General features: G+C 41.0%; 1 protein-coding gene across 2 annotated transcripts; it reads left to right on the top strand.

The window, feature by feature from the left end:
- The first annotated feature begins 1564 nt into the window (after window positions 1-1564).
- Window positions 1565-24271, top strand: esrp2 (epithelial splicing regulatory protein 2). 2 transcript variants are annotated; one of them, XM_070902152.1, is made up of 16 exons: window positions 1565-1634; window positions 1806-1958; window positions 2450-2578; window positions 9634-9747; window positions 10374-10488; window positions 10700-10795; window positions 11526-11580; window positions 12037-12147; window positions 12834-12966; window positions 13293-13335; window positions 15768-16069; window positions 16908-17141; window positions 17481-17679; window positions 18743-18947; window positions 19071-19272; window positions 22839-24271. In XM_070902152.1, exons 2-16 carry the CDS (start codon window positions 1827-1829, stop codon window positions 22998-23000), a joined length of 2232 nt encoding a protein of 743 aa, XP_070758253.1. In that variant the 5' UTR covers window positions 1565-1634; window positions 1806-1826; the 3' UTR covers window positions 23001-24271. The 2 variants fall into 2 exon arrangements, with proteins under 2 accessions (XP_070758253.1, XP_070758262.1); XM_070902161.1 differs by lacking the exon at window positions 1565-1634 and adding an exon at window positions 20552-20652 and having other exon boundaries at window positions 1638-1958; window positions 22839-22973.
- Window positions 24272-26176: the final 1905 nt, after the last annotated feature.

The raw sequence follows: 26176 nt of genomic DNA on the forward strand, positions 1-26176 counted from the left end.
TCAATATGAAAGCTGCTCATAGATGAAAATATAGCCATGCTAAAGAGTGTGGTGAGACTTCATATACGTGACCATAAAAAGAAAGAACACTGCACAGCGACAGTAGGTTATATATATCACAGTATGAGTGTGAAGCAGCACAGCAGCATGGACCTTTAGAGGATGAATAAGGATCACTAGTTGAAAACATGTAAGAAGCACTAAATTAGATGTCACTTACCACTTACCATTATGCACAGGCTGTTTCTACTGTTCTTTATTTGTTCTTCATTTGCATGTGTCTGTCTGTGTGTTTGTTTCTATTTCTTGTCTCCCCTCCTCTTTCTGCCCTTCCTGCATTCCCTTCTACCTTTCACCTAGAACTGCCATACTGTAAACAAACATATAGAACTTTACCAAGTAGATGTGAATTAGGGCAAATCTTCCTGATAATGTCACAATAGCAATCATCATCAAGTTTTTTCAAATCCAAACGTGGTGAATATATGGCCTTAGATGGTGCAGGTGTGCAGTTTTACAGCATAACATCGGTGAACAAGATTGTTTCCAACACCCTTCTACCAAGGAGTACTTTAGACTGTGCAAGAAAGTGCCTGTTTGTCAGCTGCAGAACATTGCATTGAATAAGCCAGAGGGTAAAATCAGAGTATGCGCTGCAAAATGTTATTTTAATGTTGGATCAGCTCAGTTGCAGTAAAACACTGCCACCAACTCCCACAACATGTATTCTTTAATAGACGTATGAGGTTCCCTGACTATTATGGATCCAACAATATTGTTCATGCCAATAAACTTTACACTCTGTCAAAATTAGGTAAAGAGGTTATGCAATGTTTATCTACAGTGAGGGAATGAACTTATAATAAACTTGTTTGTGTGAATTTCTGGCCTAAAATACCACTTGTGAAAGGGTGAGGAAGAAGAGCAGACGATGGAAATACATAGCATTATATTCTCTGAGGATATACATTCAAAAGGTTCAGATACTGTCATCCTTCAAATTGTGACACAGACAAAAACCTGGGACAAGAGGTATTGGACAGACAACAAATATTAACAGGCAACTCAAATGTTACGTCTCCAGCTCAGTTTATTACGGTGCCATATTGTCTACACTCTTTTTAGGAAAAGATGCACTCCAGGTCACAGTTTTGGAGACTAGCCTATTACTTGATGCAAATTTGTCAGCACTTGAAAAGGTACTAAACTAATTCCAATGGAAAATAATGAACCTTTTAAAACCGACTCAGAAAATGAAAAAGTTGTAGGTGCTGCTCATTCCGGTCTACTCTCCACTATCAATGTGAAACTTCAGTAGGCTGTGCGCCTCATGGAGATATTGCAGCACTGTTTTGCCTGACTACTTCCTGATTCACCTTATCTGACCAATGAGATTACAGCATTCACCCTAGCGTCCCGCCCTCACCTTTCCAAACCAGCCAATACACGACGCCGCTGGAACTCTGCTCGCGCAGAGGCCGAGCCACACAGGTAACTCCGAAAAAAATAGAAAGGAGAGGGAAAAAAACTGCAGGGCTTGTTATGGAGTTCGTGTGAGAGAAACACGGATTTCCACCCTTCTTTACCAGTTAAACCAGTATCTCTGGATAGAGCACACTCAAGTACTTCAACAGGTAGAGTCTCTGACCGCAAACTCTTTCGTGGCTCCTCTGAAAATAATCTCCCCCCTTTTCTCTCTCCGTTTACCTCAATTGAGTTTCCAGCCCTTTTGTTCGCTCTTCTTATCACTTGGAAAAAGGTGAACCCTCGTGTTATTTTTATTTTAATCTTTGCTTTAATTGTAGTTTTTACCCTTGTGGTCCCTGATGGCTTCGCACAGTGATACTCTGGTGGTGTTCTTTGGGGCAACAGCTGGTGCAAATGGGGGTAAACTGGGTTCGGATGAGAGGGAAATAATTCTCTTGGTGTGGCAAATTGTGGATCTACATGAGAAAAAGGTACGGACCTTTCTGACCTGTTCCTTCGTTGTACGGTTTCTTATGTAGCCAGAGTGTTTGTGGCATAGTGTCTACCTGTAATGAACAGTGTGTCTGACATTTAAATCAACATGGTGTGCTCTCTGAAACCGTCTGTAGCCTGCTTTAAGCTAGCTAACGCTACATCAATTCTCTGTCCAGCCGTCTCGTTATTAGCTCACCTTTTAACAGGTGTGCGACGCCAAATTTAACAAGCAGGTGAGGAGTGTGAATTCACCTAATGCGAGAAAACACACCTTTTTGGTTTGGCATGTCAGCTTGATATAGCCCTAAACAAAGCTGTATTGACAATTACGTGCTTTTTTTGCAACTGCATTGTCAATTGTTTGACTTTGTTGTAAGAGTTTATTTCCTGAATGTGGGGGCCTGTAGCCTATACTTTGCCATAAATTAGCTGGGTTTTTTTTGTTCAATCTGTATTCTGCGCCATGAAACGCTGAATCCCTTCACAGGTCGGGAAGCTTCAGAGATGTTTTGTGAAGCCAGACACTTTGGAGCTGACAGACCAGTGTAAAGAGGAGACAGGGCTGACTTTGGACGACATCGTTGAAGCTGAGCCCCTGGATAAAGTTCTGCAACAGGTGAGTCTTACTGGTCACTTAAAGGTGAGGGGCTTTTCAACCTTCCTTAAGGGATATTTAAATCTTTTCCTTTAAAGTCCTAGTGCTCTGTTTCACACCAAGTTAGAAATCTCTGGGCCATTGCTATTATGAGAAATTCAGAAGCTAATTAAACCAAGACAACTTTTTTTATTTTATTTTGCCCAGAGCGAGATGAGACATGACAAGCCTGGCTCTGTATTAGGCTGTAAGTTAATGTGAAGAGTGTCAAATTTCTCTGATGACCTTTTTAGAAAAATGGTCTTCCACCTGGTTGAGATGTGTCATTGGTTTGGCCCTGACAGTTAAACTCTGCTGACAGTTTGTAGAAGCTCAGGGGCGAGGATAGGCAGAGCCCGAGGTATCTGGAGATAAGGAGGAGTTGCAGGTCTAGTCTTGTCTCGGCCTGATGCATGCTGCAGACATCTGGAAGCCGGGATGTTTACCTGGGACCGCACCTCTGTTTTTAGCCTGCAGGACAGACGGGAGGGGAGGCTTTCAGATCTTTTAGGCACTTCTTCAGGACCTAGATGTGACTTTGCTTTCTGGTTCCTCCCTGTCAGGAGGTGCTCTTTGACAAAAGCGCTTGTGTTGCCAAACATGTTTTTCAACCACCCTCGCAAGAGTGTTTGTTTATTTCATAAAAACCTCTCATTATCATGCTCTAACAGTGTCTTAGAGTTCATACTAATGCTGCTGTGGTGTGAATGCTGTGCTTGCACAAGGAGGTTGTTTGTGGTAATCGATTGAAAAGGGATTCGTTGTCTTTAAATTCTTTCTGGGGCTTTATAGCAATGATTCTGCTGGGATTATGACACTCAACGCGTAGCCTAAGATAGTCAAAACGTCATGGGAGGTTGGTCTAAATGCTGAAGTCATTTGTACCTCATACAGACCTGGTAAGACTTCAGCTCCACTGTATGTTAGCTTGTGTGCTGAACCTTCAAATATTAACCCAAGTAATCAGTTTGTTCTTCTCATACCTTTGTCTCACCGTTTACTTTCTCTCACTATTGGTCATTCTCTCCCTGATTCAGGGAAGAAAACAAAATGGACATTTTTGAAGTGTTGTGTTGATTTATTTATTTATTTTTCTTTAGATGGGGTTGCCCATTCCAGCTCATTCAATGATAGAGGGAAACAAGCAGCGACCTCTTATTGGTGGGCTTGGCATATTGACCTGTGTAGTCAGAGCCCCCAAGGACATCTGTCGGTTTTCTTTGGTGAAAGATTTATTAAGGCAGAGAAGGCTGGAGAGATTAGCAGGGCTGTGTTACACATGCACTTGGATCTGTGCAAACTTTTGTAATTTTACAAACCTACTGACATGTTTTGCATTATTGTGTTTCCTTTACACACATACTGATCCATAATAAGATTAGACAAATATACACACTGCATATTAATTAAATGCTGTCAATGAGTCAATTTCAAGTTGTAGCATAGAGATGGGCATATGTTCATTCCCCCCTTCTTTTCCCAAACATGTGCAGAAGCTCAGGTTAAAGTGCTGTAAAGTCCATACATAAAGGTCTAAAACTTTTAATGTAATGAATTTAATGGTTGGTGCAAATTTTCGTTCCTAGTTCCTTACTTCCAGTGCATGAAAGTCACTACATGGCAGTTAACCAAATCCTAGAACAACACTGATTTTCCATTTTTGTTCAGAAGAGAGTGATAGGAGCCCTTGTATTGTAGGATTTACTTCAGGGATCAGTTGCCCAGTTGTCCGTAGAGTCATTTCACACGTGAATACACCCGATAAGAAATGAAAAAAGAACACATTAATACAGTGTGAATGCTAAATGACATGTATCAGGGCTTTGTCAGAATAGATTGATGTGTAAGATGATGGCTATAGACGACATGCTGGTACTTGAGTGTTTGTGTTTTATGACTGTAGCTGTGACACACATTACGGTGTGTGCACGTGATTGATGTTTTAGCTGTTGTCAGGCTGTTGCTGACTGTACAGGCTTGGCTTTAGTCCAGGACATTGACAGCATGTCGCAGCCTGCAGGGAGCTGCATGTGATGTGAGACCTCACACACCTTGTTGTTGTTGTTGTTGTTGTTGTTGTCATTGTGAAACTGAGACAACTGACACTCCTTTTTTTTTTTCACTATCTAATTGTTTTTTTCAACCGTTTTAGACCACAGCCAGAATTGCTGGCAACGGCATTGAGTTAACTTACAGATATTTGGTGCTTGCTGGTAATGGCAGCCATATTGTGACATGAATCACAAGAATGATTCACCCAACCTGGGTTTTAACACTATGGCAAAAGGCAAAAATCAGTCTGATTTGTAAGAACCCAAACCTATGATGATGAAGTTATTGCGGCTCATCACCATGGCTCTCTCATCTCTGCTGGGTGTGTCTAAAGTTTCCTAAGACCAAAATGTCAAGTTTATGACTATGAATGTTTTGGGAGACGACTAGTGCAGTGGGTAACCTGTTGTCTAGCACTGGAAACCTTTTTGCTTCAGTTTTTGACATATTGGGACGCACAGCTATTAATGGTCTTTTCTTTCATCTCACCCCACTCTCTGTGATTTTTCCTGTGCTTGGGCTTGTGACGGACATGCTCACAATGTAAAGACCGTGTTAGCAACTGGATTAAAAGTACACATGGGCAAGGATTAATTAATCCCCAAACTGTAAAGAGATTTCTAATTTACGCGATGATTATTAGAGAAAACCTGCAGTAGTTACTAATGATAAAGTTCATGTTAACTCACTGAAATATCTCATATATAACATAACACTTAAACTATAATTGCTGTTACAAAAACGTTTTCCCCCATTGCACACAATTTGTATCCTGGTTGATTTTAGCCCAGTAAGAAATTATCATTCTGAATGCAACGTACAACTCTTATGTATCATGAGACATGATGTGCTGTGACGGCAGTGTGTGTGTTTAGCTTTAGGTGCCTTAAACAGTTACCACAGGGACTGCCCTGGCACTCCCTGCTGCTCTTATCGGAGTTTGTTTCAGCCACCACCACCCTACCTCACCTCTGCATACAAACAGTCCGGCTACACTGGAGAGCAAACTCTGATAGGACCATGTTCAAAGGCCACCTCCTCCCCCTCATCTGTGGAAATGCCTTTCAGAGCGGTAGAGTGAGACGGAAAGTTGGTTTAAGAGAAATTTGTGTCCCCAGTGTGTGAGTCCTGAAACAGAGAAACAGATTTAGATCAAGTTAGTTGATTTGATTGAGTTGATTTAGAACTGAATTAAAATAAATGACTCTTTTCTTCAGATAATGAGATGGCATTATCATACAGAAAGTGTGACATGGGTTATCACATCATAACTGGTAATGAGCAGCTAATTTTAAATAATAATGAAGGCATGATAATGATGATGATGATCGTATCACTGGAATGATTTATTATTTAAGTAGATGGATGTTTATTTGCGTATATATTGCATACATGTTTTTTGGCAGCAAGTTGCAAAAATTACAGAAACAATTAGAAGAAAGTGGAACTTGAATTATGGGTGGTTGTGTTGTATTTCCCACATTAACTGTAATTACAACTATATGGATCATGCTCATTGAAAATGAAATGTAGCTAATTTAAGGTGGAAGCACTCTGACCTTTATTCTGCAGACTGTTCATGAGTTTGGCTCAATGGCCTGTTGTCTCTCTACCTATCTGTTGTCAGTGCGAGGGTTGTCTTCGGTTCAGCTTGTTTGCTCAATTTAGCACGGAGGAGAAAGGGAGAGGGTGTGCCACTAGGTCTTCTAAAACATTTGCTTTTCTCTCTGTAATCCGGCTTTAGTAATTGGCCAAGGTGGAGCTGCATGCACAGCTATGAACAAACATTATTCCTGTTATTACTGTAAACATGAAATTGTGCTGTATGACTGTACTTAAAATGTGCTGCTGAATTAATCTACAGAACTTGGAAATCATAGTTTTGGATTTTTGTGTTTGCTGTTAGAACAATGAAAGATTATGTTTTTAAGTTGTTTTTTTTAAATTGGTATTGTGAGCTTTCACACAATGCACCTCAAACAAAAACACAGCAAATACTGTGCAGGTGACTTCCTGTACATGCACAGAATATGTACATTCATTGAATGAAAGAATTCAGGGACTTTAGATTCCACAATTGTGTCTTACTACTTTACTATTTTGACAGTTACAGCTGGTGTGCTGTTGAGGTGATATGTTGATACTGTGATCAGGACAGTTTGTTTACATGCAGTGTAATATGCAAATTAAACTAAACTCTGATCAAAAAAGGGGCAGGTACATTTGATGTTGTCAAGATGTACCAAGAATGAATTCTGTATATTATATTGTGAGTATGATAATTAACATTTTGACCAAAAGTTGTTTTCCTATTTGTTAATTATCACCTGCAAAGCACCTAGAATAGCTGTCCTCTTTGTACATTGTTTCACAAATAGTTTCTGGGCTCCACCTTTCAGTTAAGAATAATATTTAGGTTACATAAACAGTTGAGCATGTGGTATATCCTGTTACCAAAATCTACCTGTTGACAGATTGTTCTCACAGACGGTTTATTGTAACTAACCTTAATCTAATTTATCTAATCAAGAAGTCATTTAGGTCTGGGATTAGACTGACAACCAACACAGCACATCTGTCATCCAATTATCTATGGCAATTAATAACCCCTGGATCCAGGTCCCCTCACCAACATGGCTATTCACTTATTTTAGCTTCCCACCACTAATGTGTGAACTTTCTGCATCTCCATGTAATACAATTACTTTTCTCCATGTAAAACCATTATACATAAGAATTATACTTTCTGGTGCTTTATCTGAATCTGTTGCTGTTTTCATTTTCACCAGAGCCATGGCAGCATTTTTGGAAATTGTCAAGGGTCTTGAGCTTGCAAATTTTAAGTGCTGCTCCTGTTTTCACATGACCTTGACCTGAAGTCCAAGGGGCTTAGTTGAAAGAATGGTACTGACAGTCCATCTATGTTTTTTACTCAACAGCAAAGAGAAGTTGCACTGAATGATGATTTGACAAAATTCATAGTTTTGAAAAAAACTTTGTTTATTTTTCTTTCAGTGACCAGTGATCTTCTATATATCTGCTGGTGTTCATGGGCCCACTGCAAATACCCAAGCTGTCTTTTCTCAGATCAATGATTCTTTCACGTTTCTGTCCAGCCATCCCAAACCCCCTTAATCTAACCCCAAAGCATTTCTCCCCTTGTCAGCAGCTGGTTGGTGTTGCCAAATAGCCCTGCATTTCTCTCTGACTGTTAAGGAGCATGCCTCAACACGTACCTCTAATACTCACTCACTGTCTCAGGATCTGTCATATATAGCTAGTGGCCATGTGAAACTAGTCAGTCACAGGCTTTTAGGTGGTCTCACACCCAGACAGTCTAATTTTGCACTTACCAAGGTGACTTTGAGGAATCAGGGGATCAGAAGAAGGGGAAAAAAACATTACAACTCTCTGAAGTGGCCAATGACATGAGCAAAAGGTAGTCTCTAACTTGCATGGGAACATTGAGCAACAAGTGAATACAAGCAGCATTAAGTCAATATGACTTTAGAGAGGTTTCACTATTTTCACTATTTATTTATTTATTTATTTATCACTATTATGCAAAGAAATCTGGGTGGGAGTGTGTATGAGTTACCACATATCTCTGTTTATGGTTCCCACATCTTCTCCAAATACCCTACAAGAACAGCTGTGGCCTTAATGGACTAATTTGGTGTCCAGTGTCAGCCAAATGGCTCGAGAGGACAAAAAGATGGGTGGGTTTTGGGTGTTAGATCTTGCTCAAGTCAAAAGTACAGATGATAGAGAATAATTTTGCCAAAGTTTGATTTAAGAATTATTAGTCATAGTATATTAAGTTTCAGAAGCCACGTACAGTAAGGTGATCTAAATCAGACCCTGTCCCTTAATATCAACAATGAATCCACTAACTCCCAGTTGTATGTGAAAGTATTACTAGTACTGCAGATATCACTGAGAATCAACAGCTTTCACTTGTTTTCTTTGGTTGACTCCCAACGGCTCTCAACCAAACCCCAGCACTGCCCAATATAAAAATGTAAGCAGCCGCTCTCAGCACACAAGCTCAAGATAATGGAATTTTACGTCATACGCCCATCACGAAAAGGCAGGGAGCCAAAGTAAATTGGTAGCTGGTAAAACATTTAGCAACCTAAGAGTCTTGGATATTTTTCTCACAATTTCAATCAAAAATTGCTTAACACAGCTTTCAACCTACAAAAAAACTTCCTTTGATGAATCATCTAAAATCACAAGAAAATAATGTAAAACATTCTCAGAAATGCAGTCCTCTGACCTCAGATGTCATTTGCCTCAGTGTATGTTTATATTGAAGTGATTCTGTTGACAGTCAAATGCTGCCAACAACAGGTTGACACAACACAAGGAGTGGGGCTCATTGAATGTGGTAGTTATAAATAAACATGTGCATATGTGGGAGTTGCTGGTATTTAGGATTGGGTGTTGTAGCCGTCAGAGTTTACGTAAACGTGGAGACAGGCAGGTTGGACTCGTATGGTTTGTTTTTCCTCTTGTCTGTCTGTGCTAAGAGAAAATTGTGATCATGGTGATTTAGTGGTGTGATCATTCCTCTCCTTTGTCTGCTCCCTCCCTCGCTAGGCAAACACTAAAACCTGTTAGACAAGCCTCGTTCCTAATGAGAAACAAACACACAGTCAAATGTCAAACACAGCACCACCTTCACTTGTCTACCTTTTTTTAGATTAAAGCCTGCTGGGTAATTCTCACTTTCACATTGTGAATGGTGTTTGCACAGCAGATACTCGAATCATATTTATTGATCGTGAAGTCTCTGAATGTTTGTCAGTAAAAGGGAGTAAATGAATTCAAAATGAATTACATCTTGTTTGTTTTCTTCTCTTTTTAGATATTTTAGGTATGTTCAGATTTAATATTGATGGTCCCACTTTCCTATGATAGGTACAAATTCTGAAATCCTTGTTTAATTTTCTTTTCTCCTTCTGCTCTGTTTCATTATGCAGTTCCAGCAGTCAGTGTCATCAGAACTGAAATGCCTCGGCAGAAGCTCTTACACACTTTGTGTCAACAGTCCCCTTGTCATCCGACAGGCCCTCCACCCCGAAGCTTCCAAAAAGGTAATAGTTCCCATTTTCCTACTGTTGTGTCTCTAAACTACAGACACATGTTTAAGTACAATTTTAGAATTTGAGATCCAAAATGAAATGTTTCCAGTTGCATTTAATTATTTTGCCAGACACTTTATTTGGCATATTATAGAGTTGTTTGTTAAAATGAAAATGTTTTAAATGCGTATGTTTCCACTAGATATTTTTTTTGGTAATAGCTCAGCACTAGCATGTCATGCTCTGCCTTGAAATACCAATAATCATACCAGTTTATGGCTTTCTCTGTTCACGGCTCCACTAAGATGACAGTGTGTGATAAACCGTATGGAGACTTTTTTAAACACATGTAACTAGTTAATTTCCAGAAATGTGCTTGAGTTAAATGCAATAAGCTTCAAGGATATGATTTCTTTCCCTCATGAATGTGGGCACTGACCTGTATTAAGAAGTAACACATTTCTTTTGAATTACTCATTATTTTTTTTCCATCCTTTTTGTGTTCCTGGTTATAACTTTGACTCAAGATGATTCTCTTTTTCATCTCTTTGTCCATTAGCTTCCTAGTATATACAATATACATATCAGATTTCAGTACTGTCATACTGACTTTTTGTTTTTTGTCTCTTCCTTTTCAGAATCTTGTCCTTCCTGAATGTTTTTTTTCATTTGTGGACGTGAGGAAGGAGTTTCACAAATGCTGTCCCAACGCTGGCCCTGTGCAGAAGCTCGAACTCGCCTCCATGTTGGAATGTATCCTTGGCTTGCCTGTATGCTAGAATTGTGTTTTTGTAGTTACATCTTATTGATACTCTGTTATAAATACTCCTTTTTCAACTATATATTTCAGGGAAGATACAAGGAAAATTGTACAAAATCCTAGCAGCATGACTCATCAACAAGTAGTACAAAGTCAAAATAACAGGCAGCTTAAACTGTTCAGTGTCCTTAACTATGTGTGCAGATGTTGGTCTCCCTGCTGCGTCAGAGCAGTTGATGGGGGTGGAGGAGGTGAGGAGCATGGTGCAGCTGACACTTTGCATCCTGGCTGAGCCCTACAGTAAGTAACCGCCAGACTTTGTACCTAAAATGATCTGTCATTGATCTATGCTGAATGCCTACCAGCTCCCATGGCACTGTTAGTAGCTGACCCTGAACTACGTGTGCAGAGAGAACAAAAAAATACCAGGCCTACATGAAGACCAGTGAAGTGGCATTCACTGTTTGCAAGCAGTTATTCGTGTGCTTTGCATTGTACCACAACCTGTCTTGCATGTTTTTACTTGATGGAAACTAGAACAAAGCCCAGATGTTTACAGAAACAACACTTTTAACTAGAAGGAGTGATAGTTTGTTGATCATTGAACAATGTCTTGATTGTATTATTTCTGGTTAACAAGCCAGACATTCTTATACTTTTTGTTGTATTTGTCTAATTATCTAATTGGCATTTTTCATTGTAATCAATCTTCAAATGTGTTTTTAAAAAGCAGCAAACCGTCTTATTCGCTACTCATTGCTGACTCCAGATGTGTTACAGTGCATGCAAATCAATCAAACTTTGATCTGATATCTTCCATCTTGACTGTGGCAGTCGCCTGTGGCTTTACCCTCCTAAAATCAGCCAACTATGTCTTTGGGTGTGATTAGTAACAGGAATGCAGAGTGCTTAAAAACACACATCGCTTGGCAGGGGGAACCTGTTCATTACAGAAAAGACTGAACGTTGCTTTGGACCTTCAGGATCCAACAACATTCGATTTTTACAATTTTCTTTTTCTACTTTTTAGATCACACGTTCTCCTGTGTTGAAACCGTGAAGTACAAGTTTGATTCCGGCACATGGTATGTATTAAGTGGGGTGAGATAAATGTACATCTATCTTGCACCTGTTAGCCAGCAGTGTTGTTTACAGACTGACTACCCCCCTGCAGACATATTTAGACCTCAGACCTCAGGCCCTTAGCATTGATTACAGCAACAAGGAAACCACAAGTGTGTAATTAAAGCTGTCCAACTTTGCCATCAAGTGCTTACCTGGCTATCTAGTAGCAGAGCGCCAAATCCTGCTGTTCTCAGACAGGCAAAAGCCTGTCACCTTGACAACCCCCTGACATTTAATCATGGGAGTGTGTTAACCGTGTTAAGCACTAACTGAGTGCTTCTGTGTCTACAGTCGGTGGACAACAGCAATGGTGTTTTTTCTCAAAGCAATAGTCATCAACATGGATGCTTTTAATAATCTGTTTTGTAAATATGGTCCGAATATCATTAATGTGTCTTGCTTTTCTCCTTCTTTAGCAGTAAGACAGAGCCGGTGGACAGTGAGACAGTGATCAGAGCGCGGGGGCTTCCCTGGCAGTCCTCAGACCAAGACATTGCTCGCTTCTTTAAAGGCCTCAGTATTGCCAAGTATGTTGGACTTAATGGGCTTTTTCCAACAACCCATTACTTTACCAATGAACTTTATTTAAACCTTTGCTGCATCAAAACATTTCAAAGTGATTTTTGGAGCTTTCAGCATGTTAGTCAGGGTGCAGATTTGTGGCTTTTTGTTTCCCTTTTTTTCATTTTTTGTGCAGTATGCTAGAATAGTTGTTTGAATGTCCAAAAAAACTCAAAGGGTGAATATAGGGTGAAATAGGTGCTGGATACCAAAAAAATAACGTGAGTACAATAGGAAAGTACAGACACATTGGGATTAGAGCTGCCTTAAGCTTTTATTAGTGACGTTTGAACCTGACGCTGGTCTCATGTATCACATGTATAGCTCTCATTTTGTTTTGTGTGGATACTTTTACAGGAAGTCCCGTGTCATATAGAAACGTCACTAATAAAAGCTCTCATTCCAGTGTGTGTACTTTTCTATTGTATTTACATTACATTTCCGAATATTGCAGCACCTGTAATCTTTTTAAAACATTACATAATTACAACATTTTCTTTCTTGTCTTTCTCGCGAGGAAGTGAATAAATGTATTTCCCAAAATGTCAAACTATTCCTTTAACTGTCATGAGTTGGGCATCCCTGTTGAACCCAGTTCTAATAACCCTAATGTGTTAATACTCGTCCATGTATCTGTGCACCTGTGTTTCAGGGGTGGCGTGGCCCTGTGTCTTAACGCTCAGGGCAGGAGGAACGGCGAGGCCTTAGTTCGTTTCATCAACTCAGAACACAGAGACCTGGCCCTGGAGCGCCACAAGCACCACATGGGCAGCCGTTACATCGAGGTTAGATTTAGCATTTACTTCTTCATTACTTCATCATTTTGTTTTGTGTGTTTTTAAGATAAGCTTAGCTGAACACTAGACCCCTTTTGAGGTCCTTAGATAATCAATGTGAGTTTTTAAAATGTCTTCTAAACTAAATGATGATTAAATAATTAGGCATTTAGTAAATTCCCTGAGGCTCAATATCACTTAAAAAGCCCATCGCTTGTTTTTTTCCTGCTGTCTGTATTTTATTTATTTGAGTGAAATCTGACTTGTCAGAGTTTGTTAAATCTGCATGAGTTTGTTCTTTATGGCTAAATCCAGTTTTCCTCTTGTCTTCTCAGGTCTACAAGGCCACAGGAGAGGAATTCCTCAAGATTGCTGGAGGTCAGATTTCAGGGTTTTTTTTCCCTCTCCTCTATTCTCACCATGTTTGTATGAAGACTCATGGTGAAAGGCTTTCTGTTAGTGTGAGGTAGACTTCTATTTCATGGCTTTCCCGCATCTCTGAGGAAAAACAAGACCCTTCCACATCTGTAAAAGAGCAGCTCTTTAGTGACTGTAAAAGAAGGCATCTCATTTGCGCTCTGGCTCTCTCTCCTATTACCCGTGTCTTTGCCTCATCCCAGTGACTCTCCTGCAGCTTATCTTGGACTAATGAAAGACGCTTTGTGAGGAGCTTTCCCCACTGCCCCCCATCCCTTCCTCACCTCCTCATCCCCAGCCCAGCCCAACCTTTCAGAGGCCAGTTGGAGAGAAATTTCAGTCTTGGCTAACAGCAGCTCACCTGTTCAGTTCAGCCTCGAGCTCCACTCCCCTGAGGGAGAGAAGGCTGACGGCCGGTGAAAGGACCGGCTCAGTGCTGGTACAAAGGGGGTGTGAAGAGACAAAGGCGTGGCCCGGGGCCTCTGGACCATAGAGCAGCAGCCAGCAGTAACTCAGGACACAGATAGCAGACAAAGAAACACAGTCACTCAGAGCAGATAACTTACAGTGGCCAGTGCCAGTCTGACTGTGGACTTTACTCAGATGAGTTAAGATCAGTACAGATTGACAGCACATTGGACTTTAAGCAAATAGTTAGAGCAGACAAGACACAGTTGTATTTATCAATAGAAATGAAAGAAGCTCACAGTAAATGAATGTATAATCCAAAACATTTAGTGTATCAGGCTATGCCATTGCTGTTGGAAAATTTAATTTGATATTGTAGCTGTTTAATTTGAGGATTTGTTTCACCTGTTACCATACAAATTATAAATCGTTATTAATAGTGGATAGGATAGTAATAGAAGGAACAGAGACAAAAATGCTTAGTTGCCTGAGTAGTAATATACAAACTGTGAGCCACTTAACTTTATATCCACAATGTTTATTACCTCAATTACTGGATGACATTTATATCTTGTGAAAGTTTATCTGTCTGGACATGTAGTTTAATTTGTTGCATGTACTGTATACTTTCTACATGATTAGAAAGCAATCAAAGAAGCCATATAGTTGAAACAAAACTTAAATGAACATGGCACTGTTAGCAAATGCACAGTACTGTACGTATATATTTCTGTGACCTGAAGTCAGTTAGTTTAACACACTAAACCAGATGGGGCTACTTGCAAATTATAGGGTTGCGAGATAGGACGAGACAATTCGTTTTTTATAGCCCCTGTTTGCATGGTCATATAAGTTAACATATCCTCTTAGTTGTTGCAAGTCTCACCCCAAACCAATTCTTCTTGAACTGTAGCAGAGTAAGAGGAACATGATATAAACAAAGGAAATAAACCGGAAACCAATGCAGGTGATTGTGTAATGGGGGTCGGTGAATAAACGTGTGAAAAATCTTAACATGGTGACAGCTGACTGTGCGCACATTGGTGAGCAAAGCCAGTGTGACACTTTTAGTTGCAAACCAGCCAACACTGCCTAACACTGTATGGTGACACTTGCGTTCATTACTGTTTTCATAGGATGTCAGATATCACATCTTGAAATGGTTCATAACATTAAAAAAAACATGTTACTAGACAGACTCAGAGATAGTAGCTCAGGCAATCCTGGAGCAGATCCTTCAGAGCTCTCTAAAGGACTGGACCTGAGTCCACCACAGCTTTCTGTAGTTGTCTTATGGAAGGAGAAGCGAGGGTGGCAGAGGCAGACCATGTCTGATAAAAATGTGTCAACTCAAATGTTTGCATACTTTTTTATACCAGGCTAGCTCTCTCTTTAATATCTCAAGGTGTATTAGGCCATTTTGGGCAATATTGCCAATCAATTAAATGATTCCTGTATGGCAAACCTGGATTTTAATGATTGCTGGATCAATGTGATGAAATACTTGGATTTGTATTTAATTTGCTGGATTAGCCAAACACAGGCATTCCTATCCTATATGTTATTTTTAACCACACTAGCTGTGCAGCTCTGGCATGGCAGTGTCGGTCGGTTGATTCACCATTTTGGTCCAAACTGAAATATCTCAACTATTGGATGGTTTGCAGTTCATGGTCCCCAGAGGATGAATCTTAATGACTTTGGTGACCTTTCCTCTAGGACCACCACAAGGTCAAAGTTTTCACATATCTTGTGAAATGTCCCAACATCTACAAGATAGATGGGCACAAAATGTTCTATAGACATTCATGTTTCCCAGATGATGAATTCTACTAACTTTGGTGATGGTGTGTTGTTCCCTGGAAATCTTAGCTGAATTCTAGATGAAAGTTAAAAACAACATAAAAAACATGAACCTTGTTTGAGTGTCACTGGGATGAACTTATGATGCCAGGTGTTTAATCATAGCTGTCCTCTGATTGTAGGTACGTCTAACGAGGTGGCCCAGTTCCTGTCCAAAGAGAACCAGGTGATTATCCGTATGCGGGGGTTGCCGTTCACCGCCACACCCCAGGAAGTGCTGTCCTTCCTTGGTCCCGAGAGCCCAGTTACAGATGGTGCAGAGGGTCTGCTCTTTGTCAAGTACCCTGACGGACGGCCCACTGGCGACGCCTTTGTGCTCTTCTCTTGTGAAGAGTACGCCCAGAATGCCCTGAAGAAGCACAAGCAGATTCTGGGGAAGCGGTATATCGAGCTGTTTCGGAGTACTGCAGCTGAGGTGCAACAGGTAAATCCTTTTAATTTATTGGGCTGGAGAAATCTTTGAGCTCTTAAGTTTTGTAAGGACATGAAAAAAACACATCATATGAGATTCTTCAGACTACTGCTGAGAAAAAGTGCTGACATACTGCATTGAATGATTCAAAATAAATGTAATGTAAGAAATAAAGAGGCCAATGTCTGTTTCAAAACAACATTAAGACTGTCCATATGAAGAGGGGAACTTGTGGCTTTGGTTTCCTATTTTAGACACAAACATGCCCATGTGTATCTTGGCCGTAGTTGGAGTACTTTTTGATACATACAACAAACTAATTGTAAGACAAATCACGTAGACAAATCCATGCATTTTATTTTCTTCCGATTAAGACTCTTGAGAAAGCATTCTTATCAATGAATAATCCAGGAGTTCCTTTTTCTATGAGTGATACCAACAACAGCTGCTTCCCTCGCCAAAGAACTGATGTCATGACAACGTAGAGAAGCGTATAAACATGGTATCGAAAGTATATGCCGACACTGTGGATTAATCAGATGATTGTGGAGTTTGCACAACTACAGATGGGTGACAAATTAAAGGGAAAACCAACACGAAGTGTCGTAGTATGTAGACCACAACAGTGTCAGTGCTCCTTGCCAAGTCCGTGGAACTCTTCTGTATTAAACTTTGTATTGTGTGTCTCATTTGCACATGCAGAAAATTTAAATGATTGCAGTCAATGGTGTGAAATGAACTTTGTTGTCCTCGTCTCATGAGAGAGTTAAAAGAAGGAGATTCCAGGCTTTTGCAGAAAAATTGCTGTCTTTTTAATTTGTCATTTTCCCTCCTCTTTTGCTTGTGCTAGGTCCTGAACCGCTACATGTCCACGCCTCTGATCTCCACACTACCCCCTTCACCCATCGTGCCTGTCCCGGTCCTCGCCACGCCTCCCTACCTTCCAGCAGCCAGCAGCACTCGCGACTGTGTCCGCCTCCGTGGCCTGCCCTACGCTGCCGGCATTGAAGATATCTTGGAGTTCATGGGAGAGCACACCGTTGACATCAAACCCCATGGAGTCCACATGGTTCTCAACCAACAGGTCAGACTGGTGGGGACTCGTGTAACTGTAAAATGTCATGTTAAATGTGTTTGTTTGTTTTTAATAAACAAAATCCTATATATTTGTAATATGTATTGTAACAAGTATTTAAGATCTCAAGCTGTGACAGATTTTGGTCAAATTGAATCTTGATCTTGAACTTGATCACCCAGCTCTATTCTTCACCAAATATTAGCCAAATCCATCACGTTACTTTTGCAGTAAAAATGCCTCCACCTTTGAATTTTGTTTTGCTTTGTTGAAATTTGTGCTGTATTCTGTTGCTCACTGTCTGTCTTTCTTTCATTCTGTCCATTTCTTCCTCTGTCTTCTCTGCAGGGTCGGCCCTCTGGTGATGCTTTCATCCAAATGAAATCATCTGACAAGGCGTTTATGGTGGCCCAGAAGTGCCATAAAAAGACCATGAAGGACCGTTATGTGGAGGTGTTCCAGTGCTCCACAGAGGAGATGAGCATCGTGCTGATGGGAGGAACCCTGAACCGCAGCGGCCTCTCCCCTCCACCCTGCAAGCTTCCGTGTAAGTGAATAAGGCTTTCTTTTTCTGCTTATTGGGACACTGAACAACTTAACAATGCTACCTGTAAGAGTTGGCAGACATATTTGATGCCCACATTGTGCCACTGAACTCCAGTCGATTTGGATTCAAACAAACTCATGTCGTAGAAATTAAAAACTAAATATCAAAATATTTGAATGTTTCAGTGCGCCATAGTCTGCTGGTATTTCTGTATAACATACATGCTATACAGCTATGTCTCTGCCAGTTTAGACCAGACTGATTGCAGCTCCAACTGTGTACTTTGCTCTGTTATGGCTCATATCTGTCTCTAGTGCTGGAGATTAGATTGGGATTGGCAGCCACGTTTCTGTGTCTCTGTTTCTTTTGAATGATCATTGATTAACAAATCTTCACCCTTTTTTATCTTATATTTATTAAATAGTTTCCTGAGAAAGGTGGTTTTGCTTTTTCACCTATATCCGTAGTAGAATTAGAGTTGAGGTCATTTTTTTTTGGACGTAGTTTCACCCTGACTCACCTGGAAACACTTCAGCCTCCACAAGGTCAGCAGTGTTGTGTCACTGTGTTGGCACTGAGCGAGACCACAGCTGCCCACAGCCTCGCACTGATAGTGGCTGTTTGTATGTAAATACATCCATACCGTCATTTGTGTGTGTTTACATTGTAAGTATGACTGAAGGACACAGTAAGCTTTGTAAATAAAGTACCTGGCACACAGGGTGTTTTGGGGGACTCTTTCCGCTCTGATGTGTTGTTTTTAAAGGACAAATCTGGGTTTTTTTCCAACTGGTTGTTTTTTTTCATAGGTTTGGCCGTCAGTCTGGTCTATTCTTATTGCTGTCTGCTTCGACTTCTGTCTAATATGTCCTAAGAACTCATAAGTCATGGTGCTGTCATAGTTGAGAGTATATTGTAACAGATTCAACTCTCCAGGCAGCATGTTGTAATTATTGATATACTTCTCCACACTTCACTTTACTACTGGCAGGACTGTGCATGCACTGAACACAACATGCAAATAACTCTGTGTATATGTATTTATCTTTGTCTCTTTCTGCAGGTCTGTCTCCCCCCACAGCCTATGCTGCCTTCCCCACCCCACCTGCCATTCTCTCCGAGGCTGCCCTCTACCAGCCCCCCCTGCTGGCTGCTCCCAGACCTCCTCAGACCACCGCACACAGCCCTGCTCACACTCTGGCCTACTATCCCCCTCACCCACACCTGTATATGAATATGAACATGAACTACACAGCTTACTACCCCAGGTTAGTGCATCATGAGGTACCGCTAGCTCAGTGAAAAACTATCACATCTCCCTTTGTACCTTCTATGTTTCTCTAACTTCCTGCCTCTATTCTCCTCCTTCACCTGACATATTCTCTCTCTAGCCCCCCAGTTTCTCCGTCCACAGTCAGCTACTTTGCGGCTCCACCGGGAGCAGTGGCAGCAGCAGTGGCAGCCCAACCCCACCCTGCTGCTGCAGCCGCCGCCTCTTCCGTACTGCCTCAGCCTGGTGCCCTGGTCAGGATGCAGGGCCTGCCCTACAATACTGGAGTCAAGGATATTCTCAGCTTCTTCCAGGGATACCAGGTCAGTACATCAGCTCTGAAATGAAGGCACAGATCTGAAATTTGTGCATTGGAGTATGCAAGGGCCACACAAAGATGCCTAGTGCGTACATTTGCAGCCATATACTGCAAAAGTTTGCCTTTCAAATTTATTTGTGGATAGAAAATAATATATTGTGGATTTTTTTATTGCCATGCAGGTTATTATGCATGTAAAATAATTGTACTCATGGAATGGTTTTCAGCTGTATGAGTGGTTTTAGCTCTATTGGTAAAATGCTCACGCTTGGATTAAAGCGGCACCTTCTTTCCAGAAGGCCCAGTGCAGTTACTGTAAGTTGTGTCAACCATTCACAGCAGCCACCTGATGATGATGGTGCTGCTGGGCCACTGACCAGGATAACAATAGGCTTTCCCACAGCCTGCATCCCCACATGATAATGTCTGGAGCTGTTGGACTACTGAGCTCTCAACCCCGCAGCGAGAATGATTTACCATTCGTGCTTTTTTTTGCTAAATCACACCCCAGTAGTATTTAATTAAGGGACATGTGTGCACTTGTGCTCTCCTCCCCTTCTCTGTGCTGCCCATATTTTTCACTGCCAGCCCAAATTAGGTGGAGTCCTCTGAAGCAGGTATGAACCCTGACAGTTGTGGCTCCAGACGGTTTGGAAAGTCGGGAAGGGAAGGGGGAGAAGGGTGGGGTTTGAGGTGGAGGGGTTGTGCTGTTGGGTGTGGCTTTTGGTCTTTATGGCTTATGTCATTTCATACTAGTACAAACCCCTATACTTAAAAGTGTGTGTGTGTGCCTTACTGTAGGGGGCAGCCAGCATCAGATTCACACCAAATAAGAACCTCTATTGAGTTGCACACTGGAGAACTAATTGTGTGTGTGTTTGAGAGAGAGTAAAGCTGACTCCAGTCCTGACTGTTGGCTGAACTACTGTAATTGTAGCCTTAATAGAGTGAGTGTGTGTTTTTCTGGCTGTAGTAGCGTCTCTCACACCGGCCCTGGGTGAGAAAACAGTTCTCACAGCAGTACTGGTGTCCTTTAACACACAATCTCGTGCTTAATCACACTCTGTGGTTCCAATAAAGCCTGTTCAGCAACTATTAGGTGTGTGGTGTGTGTGTGGTGTGTGTGTGTGCGCTTCCGGTTTGGTGTGTTTATGTCTTCCTCCCCGAGTATTTTTGAGAGTACCTCTGCATCTTGTGTGTATCTAAAACTGTATACTGTCATGTGTGAAACAATGTGGAGGCCTCCCGCCCTGACTGTGCGTTCATTATTATGCTATCTGTAGTACGCCCCTGACGAGTACAGCAGCATGGTTCAGATGAGCGAACAGGCCAGGAGTCTGATTCAGCCCAAAGAATGGCTCTGTCTTTAGGGACTCACCCCAAGGTAAGAAGAGCCTCCAGTGAACCAGAGTGGACAGAGAAGGCATTTCCTAGACTAACATCTGTATGTTCAGGCTGATGCACAACATGCAGGAATGAACTTGCATCAAACTCTCCAGTAAGCACTGAGTTGGTGATTTGCCGGTCAAGACGTCGAGGTTAAAGTTTGGTTGAAAAAGAAGTGAACTTAAAATGTTGCACTGTAGGCTAGCTTAACCATTAAATTCAAACATGTAGCAGGTGCCTGCTTCACATTGAAATGTTGTAATTGAACATTTAAATGACTGTACATCTTTTAACCTGCCAATCACCAAACCAATACTTAGAGAGCTTACACTCGTAAGGCCACTGATTCAAAATGAAATGAGCTCCTACAGTTCGCAAAGCACAGAGGTTATGCCAAAGAAACCTTTTTATTTGTTTATTTAGTTGCTGTTGCCATTCACACATCTACTGTAGCTTCCTAAATATGACTGGCATGTTATTGTGCTCCCTATGGATAACTTGTGGGACACAAAATCCCAGATTATAATGAAACATGATGGCTGCTATAGTGAACAAAACTCGCTCTTACATGAGATCAAATCATCACAATGCTTTTTTTTTTTTTTTTCTTTTCACATGAGCCATTATACAGGCACCAGCTAAATAACAATGTGACAGGACTAATCTAAATAGGAATGCCCAATCTAGGTCCATCAAGGTTCTGAGCTCCTGACCCAGCATGTCGGCCTGCTGCCTCCCGATCAAATCTGCCTCATAACTGAAGTCTCTCCTGTCGGACTGTCAGGAGTGCTGAATCACGAGTGAACATGCAATACGCAGCACACAGAATGTGTGAAATATTAGGGACATTAAACTGTTGTTTGCTTTACATTTAAATCCTATAATGAAGTGACTCCAGGCCAGAGCTGTTGTCCCACAGACACACATTACACCACCAAGAGTAATTACTGTAGACTGCTGATTCTGTTCCTTACATTTATTCATGAATGTGGATTATCTGTTCAGTTTTACAACGTGGACTCGTGGCGCCGCTGCCTCCCGCAGATAATTTGCATGTCGCATGATGTGCAGAAGATGACACCACCTCTATGCAAGAGGTTTGGTATTGAAAGTACCACATTTAGGTGTCTCTAAGGAATAATTAAATGGCTGAATTTAGGAAAAAGATAATAGGAAATCTAATATCAAATGATCAAAAATGCTTAAAGGGTTGTAAGGCAATATGAGGAAGAGGTCCTTGATATTTTGTACATTCTGTGTAGGGTGGAGACAGATAATCATCCCATGTAGAGACCACAGTCTGCATGATTTCCATTCAAAAGGAACATTTCTGTATTTGATTTCACTCACTGACACAACCTGAACCTGAGATGAGGAATTAAACCGTGAAATCAGATTTCATGTGAAAACTATTACTATGCTTGTCCTCAGGGAGAGTGGAGCTTTTGAATAGCGATTAAGTGCATATTACCACTCTTCTTGATTATTTTAATTTTCATTAAACATCTCAACATTGTCAGCATAAAAACCATTTAGTCAGTAGCACATATCCATGTTAGATTTCAACAAACTACACAGTTGAAATAACAAACAGTACTGAAGTGAACAGAAACACATTGGATACTTTCCCATTTCCTCTGCTAACACAAGTATTGATGTAGGATCACTGATAAGATACAAACTTCGCTCGATTCAGCACTCCTTAACTAAACCATTTCCAGTGAACACTATCCGGATTGCATTACCCCTCTGACCCTCTCTCACATGTCGTTCTCTAACATGTAGACTTAATGCATTTTAATGCTGTCATTGCTAATGTGATCAGTGAGTTGTTTCATATCTGCATGTCTCAATGAAACTGATTTCCATCAAACTTGATTTTGATGAAGACGTGGATGCATGCAAACTAACGGATAATTAACGTGTGTGGCGTCACAACCGGCGTCCTGGGTTTCAGGTCCTCTGGGAACAGCATGTCCTCTGCTTTGGCTCTTTAAGCTCTGCCCATTAATCTCTTTTTTTTTTTTTTTTTTTTTTTTTCCCCTACCTAACTGGACCGGTTTGAGGAGAAGATCTCTCCCAGGGCATTGTTTATCCTCTGCTTTGTGGGCTCCCCCTGGTGTTTTCACGGTGCAGCTGCATTAAAATCAGTGACACTTATTGTCTGTTTTCCTTCTTCTGCAGCTCCAGCCAGACGCCGTTCTCATCTTGTACAACTTCAGTGGCCAGTGCAGCGGCGAGGCCTTGATCACCTTCCCTAGTGAGGAGATCGCCAGGCGAGCCGTAGCTGAGCGCTCCAACCACCCCTTCTACGGCCAGCAGGTCCACTTGGTCCTCTGTAACTGACCAATAGCCCTTCATCTCCCTACTCCTCCCTCAATTTAACCCCTCGTTGAAGAGCACTCGCCTCCCAAATACATCTCTTTAGCACCAGCTTTTCCATAATGCTGAAGTTCCAGTTGATCCCAGTGCCACTTCAAACACCTACTGAACCTCTCCCTTTTCCATCGTCTGCCGTTTATTAACACACAACTGACACTGCTGGCCCCGACACTCCTGAAGCCGCTGCTGGAGTTTGGACGTCCACTGGTGAAGCAGCCGAAGTCATCAAAGCTTCATGTGGAGCTAATGACTTTGTGGATGTCACACACAGCTGGTTGTGGAGAAGAGATGGTGTGGCGTCTGGACACACTCAAGCCAAGTATGCATGTATATTTAAATGCTCTATATGTGTGTGTGTCTCCAGTAAAACTGTACAGATGTTCATCCTGAAATGCTTGAGGCTGTACAAAACCACTTCTGCATACAATCTTTTCTGTATATTTCTAAATATTTTTCTCTCTTAACCACTACAAGATTTAGACTGTTGACCCCTTTGTGTTGGCTCTGTGCGTGCACATTGTTTATTGATTTGATGGCCTCCAGCAGTGAGGCTTGGAGAGAAAGAGAGAAAAAAAGCCATAAAGACTGACTTAGACTACTGAAACAACAGAGGGAATACCAAACTGTACTCGACTCAACTGTCATGGATCCATTTGAAGTGACCTTGAGCTGTTAAAACTACAGATGTGCCAGTCTACCAACTCATTTATAACTGAATATTTTTTCCTGTAAAAAGCATTTATGTGTGACGTCATCCCCTTTAGACCTTTTCCAAGCACTACAGATTTATTTGCTCCAATCAAAGAGTCAAATGACTGAGCGTCTTTAACAGAGTAGAATGACGATTTGGAGATTTTGTTATTAAATGTAAAAGGACAGAGGTTGCATCCTGAAGCCTTCTCTAATGATCGACCTCAGCCACTAGATCTCTTCTGTTTTTCTTTCCAGACTATTTATAATGATCAGTCTGTAGCACACTTTAATTCCTGCTTTATGACCGGAGTACTGTGTAAAAGCTGTATGAGTTTTTCCTGTGACAGGCCTGCTGACAGCTGTCTTAGTTATTTTCCCTCTTTTACTGTGCCTACATTACCCAGAGTGCAATACTGGCCCAAATAAGGCTTGGTCAAACCTCTGGTGGCAGAGGAGATATGTGTTTCTTTTGTTGCAAGTTTGAGACTTGTATGAATTTAGATCTGTGTAAGACTGTAAACAATAAAAAATGTTGACAATGATGCATGTTTCATTTGGTCTCATTTAAAGAGATGAGCTTATAAAGCACCAATAATTAATGTTTCCAGACACAAAAATATACAAAATAAATCCACTTTAAAAGATGTCAGAATGTCATATACTTATTAACAAACAAAGACCAAGTGGGCCCAATAGCTTGGTGCCATATTGTGCTACGCTCACATTTACAGCACAGCGGGAGGCAACACTGGCCTCTAGTGTTCAGCCTCCTGGTGAAGCTGCAGCAAGAGTTCATGAGAAAACAATTGGACAAATTGACAAACAAGACACACGCGCACACACACACAAATAAAGGATAAAATGTATTGAATGATCAAACACTCTGAGGGCCGGTTTCACAGACAGGGCTAGATAGATTAAGCCAGGACTAGGCCTTAATGTGTATTAGCTAAACTAGAACATTTAAGTAGCTTTCATGAACGTGGCTTAATTATGGTTTAGTTAGTCGGAGACTATGGAGTCCAGGAGTAAGGTAAGTAAGACTAGATGAGAACACCTGGGTTAAGCCTCATTAGGTTAAGTATGAGCACATGCTGTTGGTCTAATGGTGCTCATAAAAACCCAGAATGGAACAGAAAACACCATTACTGGTGTGAATCTGGAGACAGAACAATGGCAGAGGCAAGAAGAATTCGTTCAAAAAACTTTAGTGAGTATGAAAAAACACTACTAAAACAATTTGTGTCAAACCATCTAGTTATCGAAAGTAAAAACCATACTACTGCTACTGAGCAAAAGAAAAAGAGTGGAGGGGCTGCAATTTGCAGGAAATTCAATGCAAATTAAAATGTAACCACAACTTCAGGTGAGATATCTTCATTATTATCATTTCATATTTTTGTGACATTGCTTATATTGAGTGATATCCACCTTTACAGGCCCTCTGGAAGAACCTTAAACTGGCTTTAAAATGAGAGAATGCAGACATCAGAAGAGAGCGATTTACGACTGGTGGTGGACCACCAAAAACAAAAAGAGGACTGATGAACTGAGTGACTTGCTGTCTGCAATAATAGAGCACCAGCAACCTCTGGATGACCAGACGATGACCATTTGGACAGTTCGGATGAAGACCTGAGCAAAAATGGTAAAAACACAAAAGAAGCTAAATTGGTTACTTCCTTTGGTAAATACACTACATTTCACTGTCTGTGTCAATCTGTATTCTTCTTTTATTCTAAGGACCATATGAGTTTGTTTTTGTTTTTGTTGTTAACAGTGTTCTTTTTCTAGAGGAAAGGACTCTGAGCAGGTTGGAAGAGTCCGTGCACAGTGAGTGTGTACCCTCCACATCTGCTATGCCATCCATGAGTGGAGATGCTGCGACCACCGTACAGCAGAGAACCAAAGAAAAAATGACCATGCATGAAAAGTTGAGCATAAAATGAAATATCTGAAGGAAGAACATGAAATGAAAATGAGAATTCTACAGGTTGAGTTGGATATGAAGTTGGAGTAGAGAGCTATGATCCAAAAAAAGTCATCAGCCAAGATGAACAATATGATTTGTAAAAAATAAATGGTTTTTGTCAGGATATTCATGAGTGTGAGTATTTTAATCACCACAAACTACATTTTAAACCAGCTTTGATTTAGTCACTCATTTAATTTTGCTGCACACTATTTTCTACATATTTTTTTTTTTTTTACAGAACAAACATTATCAAAGCAAAAATAACTGTGCAACTGTGTGCAAGTGCTTGTTGGTCATTGCCTGCCTCAGCCATGGGCACATCTGCTTGATCCTGATCTGCTATTGGAGGATCCGGACAGCAATGCTGCTTCAGGTAGTTGTGCAGTACAGCTGTAGCAATGATAGAAAAGTTATTTCATCAAAGTAATTCAATGGATTAGTCCTATCAACAAGTACTAGCCTGGTTGGCCTC

The sequence above is a fragment of the Enoplosus armatus genome, chromosome 1, assembly GCF_043641665.1.
Source record: "Enoplosus armatus isolate fEnoArm2 chromosome 1, fEnoArm2.hap1, whole genome shotgun sequence".
NCBI classification, from domain to species: Eukaryota; Metazoa; Chordata; class Actinopteri; order Centrarchiformes; family Enoplosidae; genus Enoplosus; species Enoplosus armatus.

Excerpts from the sequence above, each read along its gene's own strand:
- esrp2 (XM_070902152.1), top strand. The coding sequence starts at position 1,827 with ATGGCTTCGCACAGTGATACTCTGGTGGTGTTCTTTGGGGCAACAGCT. Across the intron at positions 2,579-9,633 it reads TGGATAAAGTTCTGCAACAG|TTCCAGCAGTCAGTGTCATC; the intron begins GTGAGTCTTACT and ends TTCATTATGCAG. Across the intron at positions 9,748-10,373 it reads ACCCCGAAGCTTCCAAAAAG|AATCTTGTCCTTCCTGAATG; the intron begins GTAATAGTTCCC and ends CTTCCTTTTCAG.